The sequence below is a fragment of the Lycium barbarum genome, chromosome 12 (assembly GCF_019175385.1).
Source record: "Lycium barbarum isolate Lr01 chromosome 12, ASM1917538v2, whole genome shotgun sequence".
Classification (NCBI taxonomy): domain Eukaryota; kingdom Viridiplantae; phylum Streptophyta; class Magnoliopsida; order Solanales; family Solanaceae; genus Lycium; species Lycium barbarum.
In genome coordinates this window covers 92,466,073-92,480,927 of record NC_083348.1, presented here as the reverse complement: position 1 = coordinate 92,480,927, position 14,855 = coordinate 92,466,073, and the positions used below count along the sequence as shown (strand labels likewise).

The 14,855-nt window shown below is 30.5% G+C and overlaps 1 protein-coding gene across 5 annotated transcripts in view; it reads left to right on the top strand.

Annotated features, from left to right (window-relative positions):
• Positions 1-12,860, top strand: part of LOC132625124 (cold shock protein CS66-like) — a 106,185-nt gene extending 93,325 nt beyond the window's left edge. For all 5 annotated transcript variants that reach the window (XM_060339932.1, XM_060339931.1, XM_060339933.1 and 2 more), the window contains one exon: positions 12,360-12,860. In XM_060339932.1, coding sequence (XP_060195915.1) covers positions 12,360-12,502 — 143 coding nt within the window. In that variant the 3' untranslated portion in view covers positions 12,503-12,860. The remainder of the gene's footprint in view (positions 1-12,359) is intronic.
• The last annotated feature ends 1,995 nt before the right edge of the window (positions 12,861-14,855 follow it).

The window sequence follows — 14,855 nt, the reverse complement described above, 5'->3', positions numbered from 1 at the left end:
GAAGAGATGTCTAAGATGAATATTTCTATGTAATGAGGCTAGCCAAATACTTGTTGGAAGAGACTTAGATTTTCTGCTATATTCATCTCATTTATAGTCTAGAGCTATATTCATCTCATCTCATGGAGTGTAGTATTTAGGAAATGGATCTTCAGTAAGGTTCCAAAATTGGTTAACAAAAAAATTAAGCTCATGTCAGATGTGCATGCTTAAGTATACATAGTAGAGAATTTAAGAAACACGTATTGATCGCTCCTACATAAAATTTAGGAAACTGAGCATATTGATCATATAAAATAAAGAAGCAAAAAAAAATATTGATCAATTTTGCTTTGCTGCTAAAATACATATTCTTTTCCAAGTCTTTGTTGGCATCCTCGGACCAAGCTGAATAACATCCCGTCTCAGATTCTCGTGTAGAAATGAAAATATCTTCCTCGTTCTCCAATGTCGTAAAGTAGGGTATATCATGACATGGAATTTCGGACACACCATGACCAAATTGATTATGAGGATTTACACCAATATTATTTTGAAGTAAATCTCCACTATCATCGATATATTCATCAGGTTCACTTTCTCATTCACTCTCTTCATCCTCTCTTGAAGGGTCGTCATCCTCTGAATTTTCAGAGCTAATTTCAGCATTTGCATCATTATACATATCAATGCTAGCCTCAGCTTCTCTATGGAGAAAAGGAAGAAACTATATTAATAAATTGTAGTAATATTGTAGGATATATGAGCAAGTTTTTTTCTCTTAGTAGAAAATTTATATAAGTACGAACACGTTTAAAAGTTAAAAAATGCAACAATTTTGAGGTTTCTAATAAACCTATTCTAGCACTAAATAATTGAAGCAACAATTGAAAACATGTAAAAGTGCAACAATTGGCGGTACAAATATCTTCTGGGGAGTACATAAAATTTGACTAATTTATTTGTTGAAAATATATAAACCCAAGCTATCGAAAAAAATCTAATTTGTTGCTTACCTGGCCTCATATTCTCCGTGGCTACTACTAGTACGTCTTTGACTACTTGAGCCTTCATCAAATGATCGATGACCATGCGTGCTAGGACCTGCACCAAATGATTGACGGAAACCATGTGTCGCACTATATGTTGACACATTGGTGTGAGATTGATTACAGAAATTTGGATTGTCGTGCATCGGTAACTGCTGGAATGATGGTTGAATAATCGGTTCTGCAAAATGAGGCTGACTGGCCATAGCAAAATTCATAATTTTGAGCCAACAAATTCATGTGATAACCATGCTGGCCACTCATTTGAAATATATTATTTTGATTTGCTGGTTTGGTCTTTACATAAATCTCCAAAATATTTATATGGATCTTATCCGCAAATTTTTGCGGTATGGAGAAAAATTGTAGCAAGGACCGGTCATTCTCAATTTTAAACTCAATGAACCTTGTATTGTTACCTTGAAATGAGCATGGATATTTTCCAGAAATATCAATTTGAATATTTTCACTATTTGTCCCCATCTTCTCATGCAATAGTTCAACCAATTCAGCATAGTTCGTTGAAATAAACATGCTGACAATCATTTTGGCACCTTCAGTGTACCTGAATCCGTTCATTTCAGTAATTATTTCGCCACCCCAATACAAAGCAACCATCACATTATGTTCAAAATTGGCCATCTTTACTCCTACACACGAAAATAAGACACCTATTATTATTAATATAACAGAAAAATAAATTAAAACTATAGTATTATTTTAACATATTACGGCATATTTGACTTAATTAACTTATACATGTTGAATTTTTTAATGTTGTTCCAACAATAGGCCACACAAGTAGAAGCTTTGCTGAAAATTGTTCGAATGTGTTTGAACATTCGTTTCATACACTATATTTTATAATGATCTGTGGTTTGTTCAAAAAGTATGAGGAAGAGGGACTTTAGCAGTGTGTCGTTATTGTGTGTCACGTTTTACAATTAAAACGTAACTATTGATCACGTTTTATAGTCAAATCAATCAGAAAGATTCCCAATTTGAAGGATTCTCGGCAAGATTTGCGCATGCCTAGTTTGAGTAGAAACGTAACTGTCAGTTACGTTTTATCCTAAAATCGTAACTCCTAATTACGGCTTTAACATCAGTCAATGTCAGATTACATAGAAGGATTGTTCGTATTTGGATTCTCTAAAGTCGTTACTGACAGTAACGTATTAGGAATAATACGTTACTAACAGTCACGAATTCTATTTTAACACCGTTAACCCCAGCTATTTTTTCTGTTAGAATTTTTGAATAAAATAATGCCTAATACGTTACTCAGGAATACGTTTATGCTAGTTCTATAAAAAAAAAAAAACGTATTACTTTGGTGAATTGGTTTAAATAATAACTTATTTTGGTCAAGGTTTCTGTTAAATGTATTGTGGTGTCCCATGTTTGATGTACGTAGTTTTGGAAATACTATATGAGTTTAAGTTGTGCTATATTCTTTTGAGTTCAAGCTTCATACTTTAATGCTGTAAAAAAATTATTAAATAATCAAATTACTTATGATGTACTAATTAAAATTAAATTGTTTGATGAGCACATCGACCGATAATAATCTGGTAAAAGTGGCCAATTTACCAGCTAAAGTAATTTAAAATTTGCTGACAGCGTAAGTATTTACAATTTAAATTAGTATTTTTTTAATGTTGCTATCAAATTATTTAGACATACAGTAACATTTAGTTAAATCTTAATGGCATGTCAGATAATGCTAGATCTAAAATGTCGAGTACATTTTAGTTTTAGCCTATAACATATTTAGGAATTTAGTAAGTGCCATAGAAAGCACAGGTTAATCACTACCAATAGATAAAAACTATAGCGCTATAAATTTTGTTTTATCAGCCCATGTTCGCGAAGATTAGATATATTACGACTTTCAAACACATGCGTGGAGGGAGTATATTTTTTTTCTACTATATAGAAGCACCCGGTGGTGCACTTTTTCGTCGTCCGTTTGTGGGCCCAAAAATAAATAAATTATGAGCCCACATATTAAACACAAACCAAATTTAAAAAAAAAAAAGTATGATCCCCATATTAAACACAAACCAACCAATATTAAAAAAAAAAAGTAAAAAAAGAGGAACCCACCATCTCCAAACTTACGAAGAAAAAAAAGTGGACCCCATATTAACAAAATCAAGCAATATAAAAAAAAAGTGAATCCCATATTAAAAAAATAAATAATGTCAAAAAAAAAACTTGCAGACTTTGTATTCGTAGCAAACACTAATATAATAAAGTTTTAGATACGAAGCACAAACTGCAATGTTATATTAATCGTGTTTTGAACATTAAAAAAAAAATGTGGTCTCCATATTAAACACAAACCGACCAATATTAAAAAAAAAAAAAGTAAAAAAAGTGGAACCCACCATCTCCAAACTTACGGAGAAAAAAAAATAGACCTCATATTAGCAAAATCAAGCAATATAAAAAAAAGTGAATCCCATATTAAAAAAACAAATAATGTCAAAAAAAAAAATGCAGACTTTGTATTCGTAGCAAATACTAATATAATAAAGTTTTATATACGGAGCACAAACTACAATGTTATATTAATCGTGTTAAAAAAAAAAGTAAAAAAAGTGAAACCCGCCATCTCCAAACTCACAGGGAAAAAAAAGTGGACCCCATATTAACAAAATCAGGCAATATAAAAAAAAGTGAATCCCGTATTAAAAAAACAAACAATGTCAAAAAAAAAACGTGCAGACTTTGTATTCGTAACAAACACTAATATAATAAAGTTTTAGATACGGAGCACAAAGTACAATGTTATATTAATCGTGTTTTGAACACAGTAGGGCACTTTTTCGTCGTCCGTTTGTGGGCCCAAAAAAAAAATGTGGGCCCACATATTAAACACAAACCAAGCAATATTAAAAAAAAAAGTGTGGTCCTATATTAAACACAAACCAACCAAAATTAAAAAAAAAAAAAAAAAAAAAGGTAAAAAGAGTAGAACCCACGGAGAAAAAAAAAGTGAACCCCATATTAACAAAATCAAGCCATATAAAAAAAAGTGAATCGCATATTAAAAAAATAAATAATTTCAAAAACAAAAAACGTGCAGACTTTGTATTCGTAGCAAACACTAATATAATAAAGTTTTAGATACGGAGCACAAATTACAATGTTATATTAATCGTGTTTTGAATATTAAAAAAAAAAAGTAAGAAAAGTGAAACCCGCCATCTCCAAACTCACGGCGAAAAAAAAAGTGTACCCCATATTAACAAAATCAAGCAAAATATATAAAAAAAAATTGAATCCCATATTAAAAAAACAACAATGTCAAAAAAAAAAAACGTGCAGACTTTGTATTCGTAGCAAACACTAATATAATAAAGTTTTAGATACGGAACACAAATGACAATGTTAATTGTGGGCCCACATATTAAACACAAACCAACCAATATTAAAAAAAAAAAGTGTGGTCCCCATATTAAACACAAACCAACCAATATTTTAAAAAAGTGAAATCCACCATCTCCAAACTCACGGGGAAAAAAAAGTGAACCCCATATTAACAAAATCAAATAATATAAAAAAAAGTGAATCTCATATTAAAAAATAAACAATGTCAAAAAAAAAAACGTGCAGACTTTGTTTTCGTAGCAAACACTAATATAATAAAGTTTTAGATACGGAGCACAAACTACAATGTTATATTTATCGTGTTTTGAACATTAAATAAAAAAAGTGGAACCCACTGTCTCCAAACTCACGGGAGAAAAAAAAAAGTGGACCCCATATTAACAAAATCAAACAATATAAAAAAAAAAGTGAATCCCATATTAAAAAAACAAATAATATCAAAAAAAGAAACGTGCAGACTTTGTATTCGTAGCAAACACTAATATAATAAAGTTTTAGATACGGAGCACAAACTAAAATTTTATATTAATCGTGTTTTGAACATAGTGTATATATATATATATATGCATAAAAATAGTGCAAACTAATAATGTCCAAAAGGGTGGGCCCCATACTAAATAACACCAAGCAATATAAAAAATGGACCTCATATTAACAAAATCAAGCAATATAAAAAAAAAAGTGAACCCCATATTAAAAAAAATAATGTCAAAAAAAAAAAAGCAGACTTTGTATTCGTAGTAAACATTAATTTCCAAAGTATCTCATTAAGTCAATAATGATGGATTCATTGCCACGTGTGTATCAATCCATTAGTGGGAGCAAATGAAACTGTTTTTCTTCAAAAGTTTAAGTAGTCAAACCATACAGTTTTCTTTCTTTTTTTATATTAGCCTGAGATCTAATCTAAATATTAAACTGTTGTATTTGCTATTATGCCATGTCATTTATTTGTTATGTTCACTAAAATAAATATACTTAAAATATTTATATTTTAAAATAAGATAGAATAATGTGAAAAGAGATTAATGTCGTAAAAAAAAAATATCAAATAGAGATCAAATAATGAATAAGGTAAATTAGTCAAATTATAATTCTAATCGATGTTTTCTTAAAAAACCATGCAAAAAACAACATGACAAGTAAAATGAGCTAAACCGAGAATATTTACCAAAAATTAAAAATTAGTATTTCGTCGTTTAAATAGAAAATCAATTTCTACTTTGTTTCGTTTTAAACATATAAAATTAATTTAATAATTTGAATTAGAATTGTCCAAATCAAAATTTGATAAAAAATAATAAGTATTTTACACCTTTAAGTTAATCGAATTAAAATTTAAAGTATCAATTGATGCTTAAATATTGGTATTGTTTTATCTCAAAGAGAGGAAAATAGTTTCCTTTTAAACAAGTCTTCTCTTTTAAAAAATATTAATAAATTTGCCGATTTTGTGTTCATAGCAAACATTAATATAATAAAATTTTAGATACGAAACACAAACTACAATGTTATATTAATCGTGTTTAGAACATAATATATAGTCAATATATATATATATATATAATCACTATTCAAAGATAACTATATACACATAAATACACTATAATCTAAAGTGTTAGGCCTGTGCCACGCCGTCTAATTTATATAGAAGGGAGGCTTTCAGGCGCTTCTCGTTCCAGTTGTCCTCCTTGCCGACATGGAGGCACTTTTGACATTGCATGTTTTATGTGCTTCCATCTGTTGTGCTTGATTGGTTTTATGGGTGTACTTTTACCTATTTAGACGTAAAAATCAGGACATTTTAGTATAATTTCGCTTATACTATCTAAATAAAGATAGGTACAGCTTTCGGAAAAGCGGGTCCCACTGAAATTCTCATTCCATTTTATTGAGTAATTGCCGTCATTTCCTGGCCCACCACTGTATTTACTTTTTACTTTTGCAGTACTATTACTATTCATGTGACATTATTTTTTTTATTTATTCTAAAAATATATCATCTTTCTATATTTAGATACAGTTTAATTTTATGAGATAATATACATCCACACATTTATGTATGACTTTTTTACACCGCACATTTCAAAAGTTTTTTTTTTTCAAAATTCGTATCAAGTCAAATGATGTAACATAAATTGGGACGGAGCGAGTACTATTTATTTACTTTCAATTGGCCGTATATAATGGATACAAGTGTCAATTTCAACTATTTGCTGAGATGTTTGGATCTTAAGGTGCGTTACCAAAAAAATAGGTTTCCATTTCTAGGTTGCGGATTGAATTTTCTTCCTATTTTATTTCTATTTACTTTTGTATAAATGAACTCTTGTAGAAAAAAAAAATGAGGTTAACCAAATATATTACTTATAAACACAGTATCTTCATTGATGAATTGGAATGTGTGAAATTGCTATAATATAAAGAAATGCATGAGATTAATGAGAATTGCTCAGAAAACTTTCTAAATGTCCAAATGTGCTTCTTATATTTGTAGTGAAATAAAAAGGAGAATTTTTTAAAATATATTTCCTGCATTTAGCAAGATCACCAAAGAAAAAATGGGGCAACATTTTTTGTTGCAGAGACTGCTTCCCAAAAAACAAATCAAAAGAAAAAATATTGAGGTGAAGAATAAAAAGAATAAAGTATTCCATTATTTTATATAAATGTATATTACTTTCCTTTTTATTTTTTTCTTTTGTTTAAAAAAGTCACTTTTTATATTTAGTAACTGTTTAAACTCAATATCTTATATGAAATATTTACAGCCACAATATTCACAGAGCTTTTTGATACATTAAAAATATTTTTAATTTAAGACCACAAGATTTAATAGACTCATTTACTTAAACTCAAAATCCATTCAAACTCACATATATTAAAATAAAGGAAATATCAGTAATTGATAAATATTGAAAATGGATGTAGGAGTAGATCTATATATATACAACATTAAGTAGTCTTCTACATTTAGTATATTTTATCTCTGAGTAATTTTAAATTGTTTGAGGTGTATTTTCCTAAGTTTGCATCTAGAGCTCTAAAGCAGTTTCCTAAGTATAAGTGACCACTGCAGTGGATTCTAATTGCTCGAACCAATTTCACAGGAGAATAAGAAACTTCTCAGCAATTGAGCCCGGGCTTATCCTCACTGGTTTGTCAATAAGGCAATGCATGTACGTTATTTTTCTTTTCTTTTTCACTTGTCCTTTTTTTGGTATCATTTTCTTTCCTTTTAGATAAGGCAATGTAGTCTTCACAATTTTATTACGTAATCCTATCTATAATCGAACAAATGAAAGGGAAAGAAATTAAAAAGGAAGTTCGACACGCATTTTGATTTGTGTAGAAACAAATCAAGAACTTTGTTTTTTGGCGTGTATTTATTTGGACCTTTTGAAAACGAAAAGAAAAATTTGGACCTTGGGCTACGTATCCTTATTATTGACCATGGGCCGGCAAGGTCCGTTTTACGCCCATTACCTGACTCGAGTCTTATAGCCTGTTTGACCAAACTTCTAAAATCAGCTTATTTTAGAAGTGTTTTGGCTAAAAGCATTTTGTGTTTGATCAATTAATTTAAAAAACACTTTTGAACAGCAATTAATGTTTTGCCAAACTTTTAAAAAGTGCTTCTGTGTGTATTTTTCTCAAAAGTATTTTTCAAAAAAGTGCTTTTGGGCAAAAACTATTTTTTTTAGCTTCTAAAAAACTGTTTCTGCTACTCCCCAGAAGCACTTATTTTCTCCCAAAAGCTTGGTCAAACACCTCACTTTTTTTCAAATAAGTACTTATTGAAAAAATAAGTACTTTTGGGGGAAAAATAAGCTTGGCCAAACAGGCTATTACTTACTTTCCCGATCTATATAATTCTTACGTTCATATGCATCAAAATTCAAAAGGTAAAGGATTTTTAACTCCTATTCCTTAAAAAGATGATATTTAATGAAGAATATTTTTCTGTAATTAAAATATAATAAATGTCATAGATTTCAAATTTCAAGGTGAAATTCCGATTGAATTCCCTCAGGTAATTGGAGAAGCGAGAAGGCAATTTAGTGGGATTAGTCATAAAGTTCTATATCGGATCAGTCAAACCAATTTATTGAAAAGAAAATATTCAAACTAGGGAACATTTTTTCATCGTGAGACTTCTCCGAACTATAACAAAAAAAAAGGATCAAAACATGGGCAATTTGCACGATTGTCCTTATTCGGGGTGATATTAATTTTTTGTTCTTCAATTGTTGGTCTCTAATTTTTATCATTCTCCTAATACCCTGAGGTTCTGGATTTGAATTCCCGCTCAGTCAAATAAAGAATACGATTATTTTACAAATTATCGATTTAATTTGTCAAGAGTTCAAGTTAAATCCACAGATAATATATTATAAGAAATAATTGCAAGTAATTTCTTAAAATGAGTATACATTGGTAACTTGAAGGAAATAATAATGTGTTATAACAAGTTAAAATTTTATATACTGTAATACTTTAAATTTTATTATATTATCATTACTACTAATTAGGTGTGTACATGGACTGGATTGGTTCGGATTTTTTAAACACCAAACCAAACCAATTAAGTCGGGTTTTTAAATTTATACAACAAACTAAACCAATAAAATTCGGGTTTTTCAACCTCGGGGTTTTCAGTTTTTTTTTGGAATGGTCTTGATATAAAACATATATATTTTTCTTGATACAAAACATATAACTTTTACTTTAAATATTTTTTTGGTCCTAGTAAGATACAACTATATAATTAAGGTGTTTCTTAAGAAAATAACACAAATGTGAGAAGAGTGATGACATTGTATTAAAATATTCAACAAAGCTAATATAATCGGTTAAAATAAATATTGCTAATTAACAAACCATAAAAGAAAATGATCATAATCTAAAAATACTAAGTCATGCTAAAATAAGTATTAATTACATGACAAAGAAAAAAAAAACTTAAGTTATGTATTTTTACTCTCTAAATCAGTTATGCAAAACTAAAGAATAGATATCCAACATTATTGTCATTCCTAGTGGTAAATTGAATTTCTTTTGTTAGCATTAGTGTTGAGTTGGTTTTGGTTTGGACTTTATTTGAGTTACTAACATCCATAGTCCATAGAATATTAAATTTATTGACATTCAAAATTCTAAGTTCAAGCTTGAATAATATGATAATAGATAAAAAAAACTACGAAAAAAATTAAGAAATATTTATAAATTACATTACAAATAAATATTTTTATGTATAAAATATTTTAAAAATTGAATACATGTAATGTCGGATTGGTTTGGTTCGTTTTGACTTTTTTTTAGTTAAAACCAAACCAAACTAATTATGGTCGGATTTTTTTTTTCAACATCAAACCAAACCACTAGACGATTTTTTTTTTTTTTTAATTTGACTCAATTTATCAATTTGGTGTAATTTATCAATTTATTTTGTACACCCCTAATATAGAAGCCATAACATGATGGAGCTTCAGGTCAACACGTCTGCCTGACTCTATGCTTGGCATGACAATTAATGGATATTTGGTAAATCAGGATTAGGTGCTTATTATGATTGGTCCAATTGAATAAATGTACCTGCGCATGTAATGTTAGCTTTTGACTACAAAGACTATTCTGCCCATGCCCTTCCACTTTATGGAGTGGTTTGATGTCACATGGATTTGTAATCGTAATTACTGTTTTCTACTATTATCTCAAATATGTGAATTTCTTTTGAGGTTGTCTAGTTTTTCATTTTTTGTTACGCTGAATATTTCCAAATGAAACTTACAATTACGCTTAGTCCAAATAGTGCTTTAACGACTAATGATTAATTTAACCAAATCTCTGATACATTAAAAAGTTGTACTAAACAGTAATAGCAAAAATATATTTTAATATTCACGCAAAATAAAAGACATAATGAATCAAACATCAGATTAATTGGCCTAATGTAACTTAGTGAGTATAATTCAAATAACATAATAGCTCATTTGGCTTTATAAATTAGTGATAAAAATTTATTTCTATCCAGGTTAATGAGAAATTATCATTAAAGATTGTGATTGGATGAATATGATCACTTCACACTCTTAATAAAGGTTTCGGATTCGAGCAGTGGTATGAAAAAAAAAATCATACAACCATCACCCGCACCTTTCACTATTTAGTCACCATCTCCGTCCATTGACCAGCTATTTATAAACGCACAATCATATAAAAATTTACTAGTAACATAAAATTTAGAAGCACTAAATTAAATTACCATTGCGATCATTTATAGATATTTTAATTTCTAATCGTTCGAAGCAAACTTCAATGGAGGAAAAAAAAAACTCTTTACAGTAATTGGGCCCGGGCTCAGCCCGGTTTTATTCCAACTAGCTATATATAACTTCCGATGATCATGTGTGTTCAATTCTAAGTGTCCTCTTCAATGTAATAAGAAAATTTTATTATTATCAGTGTAATAAGAACTATGGAAATAAATCAGAAAACAAAGGGCACGAATGAACATGAACTAAGTTTGTTACTCCTATCTGTTAGGTACAGCCCCCGGGCTTTCCTTATTTATCCAGCAAATCATCCAAACTGTACATTCTTATCGTAAAATAAAAGATCCAAGGAAAAGGAAGCTTATCCATAATTTTCCACTCTTACCATGCCACGTCCACGGCTATAAATTGCAGTTAGAATTCCGAGTCCTAAATTGTTGGTACGTGCTCCTTACCCCCATAATTAATCTTTTCTTTTGACTTTTCATACAATTACGCAACGAAATGTCACCTCAATGTTTCAGTCAAAGGTCTTCTTCATCTTTATGGCCAGTCGACACTCTTCATTACACTTGACTTCCATTCTATGCTCTGTAACGCTGCGAAGTGTCACCTTCCTCTTTTTTCCCATTTCCGTTAAAGTTGCACTGTTTCAGTTAAATATCTTCTTATCCAATATTTAATTATGACTCCAACCGACACTCTCACACACTTGGCTTCAACACCGTGCTGCCACGCTCGCTCTTCTTACCCTAAAATCCTCAACTCCATTAGTCACTTAACACCTGTTATGCCTCGAATTAGCCTTTCGGCCTTCTCCTTTCCCTATATAAATCCCTACTCGCTGCAGTTCATTTCATCACAAAACATTCCTCTTCTTTCTGTAATAATCACCAAAGCAAGTATAAACAGTGGTTCTTGATCTCTTAGTCTAGCTTTTTTTCTTATATATTCAAGTGTTTTTGAATCTTGATCAAAGAGATGGCACAATACAACGAGCAATACGGTAGCCAAGGGCAGATGCACAAGACTGATGAATATGGCAACCGTGTCCAAGAAACCGGGGGTATGGGTACTGGTGGAACCTATGGCACTCATCAAGGAACTGGTATGGGGGGCATGGGTGCCACTGGTGGAGAATATGGTACTCATCAAGGTACCGGCGGTATGGGGGCCACTGGTGGAACTCATGTCGGAGAATATGGAACCCAAGGTACTGGTACGGGCATGGGCACGGGTACTGGTGGAACCTATGGAACTCAAGGTACTGATGGAATGGGTACAGGTACTGGTATGCATACTCAGCGCCATGAGGGACGACAGCTTCGTCGATCTGATAGCTCTAGCTCGGTAAGTTTTTCGAATTTGTTGTCTTAGATATGTCATACGATTAATATTTTTTGTGTCCCTAAAAAAGCAGCTTAGCTTCTCGTTAGAGATAAAATACAAAAATTTATAGTTATATATTATTTTCAAATATAGAAATGTGTCGGGTGTTTTTGAATAGATCATTATCCAGGTGAAATTAAAATATTTCAAATCAAAATGTCTAACGTGATTTTATTTACTACAATATCTGTTTTGCAGTCTGAGGATGATGGACAAGGAGGGAGGAGAAAGAAGGGGATGAAGGAGAAGATAATGGAGAAGATTCCAGGTGGACATGGCCAACAGGAAGGTGATCAATACAATCAACATGCACAAACTACTACTTATGGTACTACTGAAAGTACTACTGAAGGGGGAGAGAAGAGGGGAATGATGGGCAAAATTAAGGACAAGATCCCTGGGATGCATTGAACATGTTGATCACCTTTGTTTTCATTTCCAGCTTTATAGCAACAAATAAGAGTCCAGCAATTAATTAGTGCTTGATTTTATTTCATGCACTAATTAGTAGCCGTCATGTAAGTTACCTTTACGTCGTGTGTGGTTTAGAGCCTGTATGAGGGCAGTGTGCTCACGCCATGTGTATGTAGGGGTCATGCCCCCTTCTGTACTATTTTTAAGAATGAGTTTACTGTATCAGTGTGGTGTATAAGGATTTTGCTTTTACGCCTGGAAAGCAATGATGCCATATGCACATGTTAATGTGTTGTGGTGTCCCTTGTTTGATGTACGTAGTTTTGGAAATAGTATGTGAGTTTAAGTTGTGCTATATTCTTTTGCGTTCATGTTTCATACTTTAATGCTGTAAAAAAATTATTAAATAATCTAATTACTTATGATGTTCTAATTAAAATTAAATTGTTTGATGGGCACATCGACCGATAATATTCTGGTAAAAGTGGCCAATTTACCAGCTAAAGTAATTTAAAATTTGCTGATAGCGTAAGCAAAATTTATGAATTCCATTTAAATTTTCGTTATTTACAATTTAAATTCGTATTTTGTTAATGTTGCTATCAAATTATTAGACATACAGTAACATGTAGTTAAATCTTAATGGCATGTCAGATAGTGCTAAATCTAAAATGTCGAGTACATTTAGTGGGCGTTTGACCATAAAAGTTATTTACTTTTTTTGGAATTTTTGGAATTTTTTTTTTTACTTAGCGGTAGGTCATAAAAATTTTTTTTTTTTTTCAGAGTTGTATTTCGAAATACTAAAAAAAAGAAAAAAATTTACTTTTTTTATTTTTTTATATTGCATTTCATTAAAAATTACAATTTTAAAAATTATGGTCAAACAACAATTCCAACTCGAACCTCAACTTTAAAAATTTTAAAAAAAGTGAGTTTTTAGTATTTAAAAATTTCAGAAGAAGTAAAAGTTTTTAGTATTTATGACCAAACGGGCCCTAGTTTTAGCCTATAACATATTTAGGAATTTAGTCAGTGCCATTGAAAGCACAGGTTAATCACTACCAATAGATAAACTATAGCGCTATAAACTTTGTTTTATCAGCCCATGTTCTCGAAGATTAGATATGCCATTACGACTTTCAAACACATGCGCGGATATGGGGTTTTTCAAAATTGTTCTGTTAGAATTCTTGAGCCTTTCCTCAGTCTAGATCGACAAAGAACCAAGTATCCACTAAAATTGTTTTTTGATGAATAACCAAAACAATATTAAAAGATCAATTGACCGAAATTTCACCCAGTGTGTTATGCTTTCTTATTCTTTTGTTTGCTTTCTTATTCTTTACAAACAAAAGAATAAGAAAGCATAACACACTGGATGAAATTTCAGTCAATAGATTAAAATTATACTTGGAATAATTAGGACAATATTGAATCTGGAATTGTTGGACTGAATATAATTAAAACTCCAAAGATTACAAACCCAAAAGAATAAAAAAGCACAACACATTGGATGAAATTTTGGTCAATAGATTAAAATTACACTTCGAATAATTAGGACAATATTGAATCTGGAACTGTTGGACTCGAATATAATTAAACTCCAATCAAACCCAAGGCTTTAACAACCTGATTCGTATTAAAGTAGACGTAATTTTGACGAGAAAAAAGAAGGGTAAATGGGTCTCTTAAACAGCTATACTGTGCGCTGCTATTTCACACATCATTAGTATTACTACTATATATTACTCCTTTAGGATAAAAAAAAGACTCCATTTAGCTTTTTTTTTCTGGATAAAAAAAAAGTCGATTTAGCAAATTAAGAAAAAATTAATCTTATTTTTTCATATTTTCCCCTATTAAGTGTTAATTGATCAAATCTTAATGCTTATTTAATTAGAGATAGTTTAGTTAAAAAGTTAATATTTACTTAAGAGGTATACAAATGATTAAGTAGACTTTTTTTTTTTATCCGGAGAGAGTATATTTTATTTTAACTATTTAGAAGATTGGGTATGATGTAGGGATCGTCGACATGCCTATAGGACGACCAAGGGCATTCTTGTAATTTCAACTTTTAAATGGTAAAGTCAGCCTTGTCCTTTTCAAACAATTCATTGGCCACATCTTTCTTTGTAGTTTACGTGTTCTCTTTGCAATTTCACAGTCAGCCCATTTTGTGGCTGACAACTCTTTGTTTTCAGTTTCCTTTTTTTTTTTTTTTGGTTAAATTTTTTCCAGTTTCCACTCCCACATTTTCAACCCCACTGTTTACAAAGTAAAATCATAAATTTTTTATACTAGACTAGATATAGCAGCTCTTGTATTCATATATACTTTCAATACT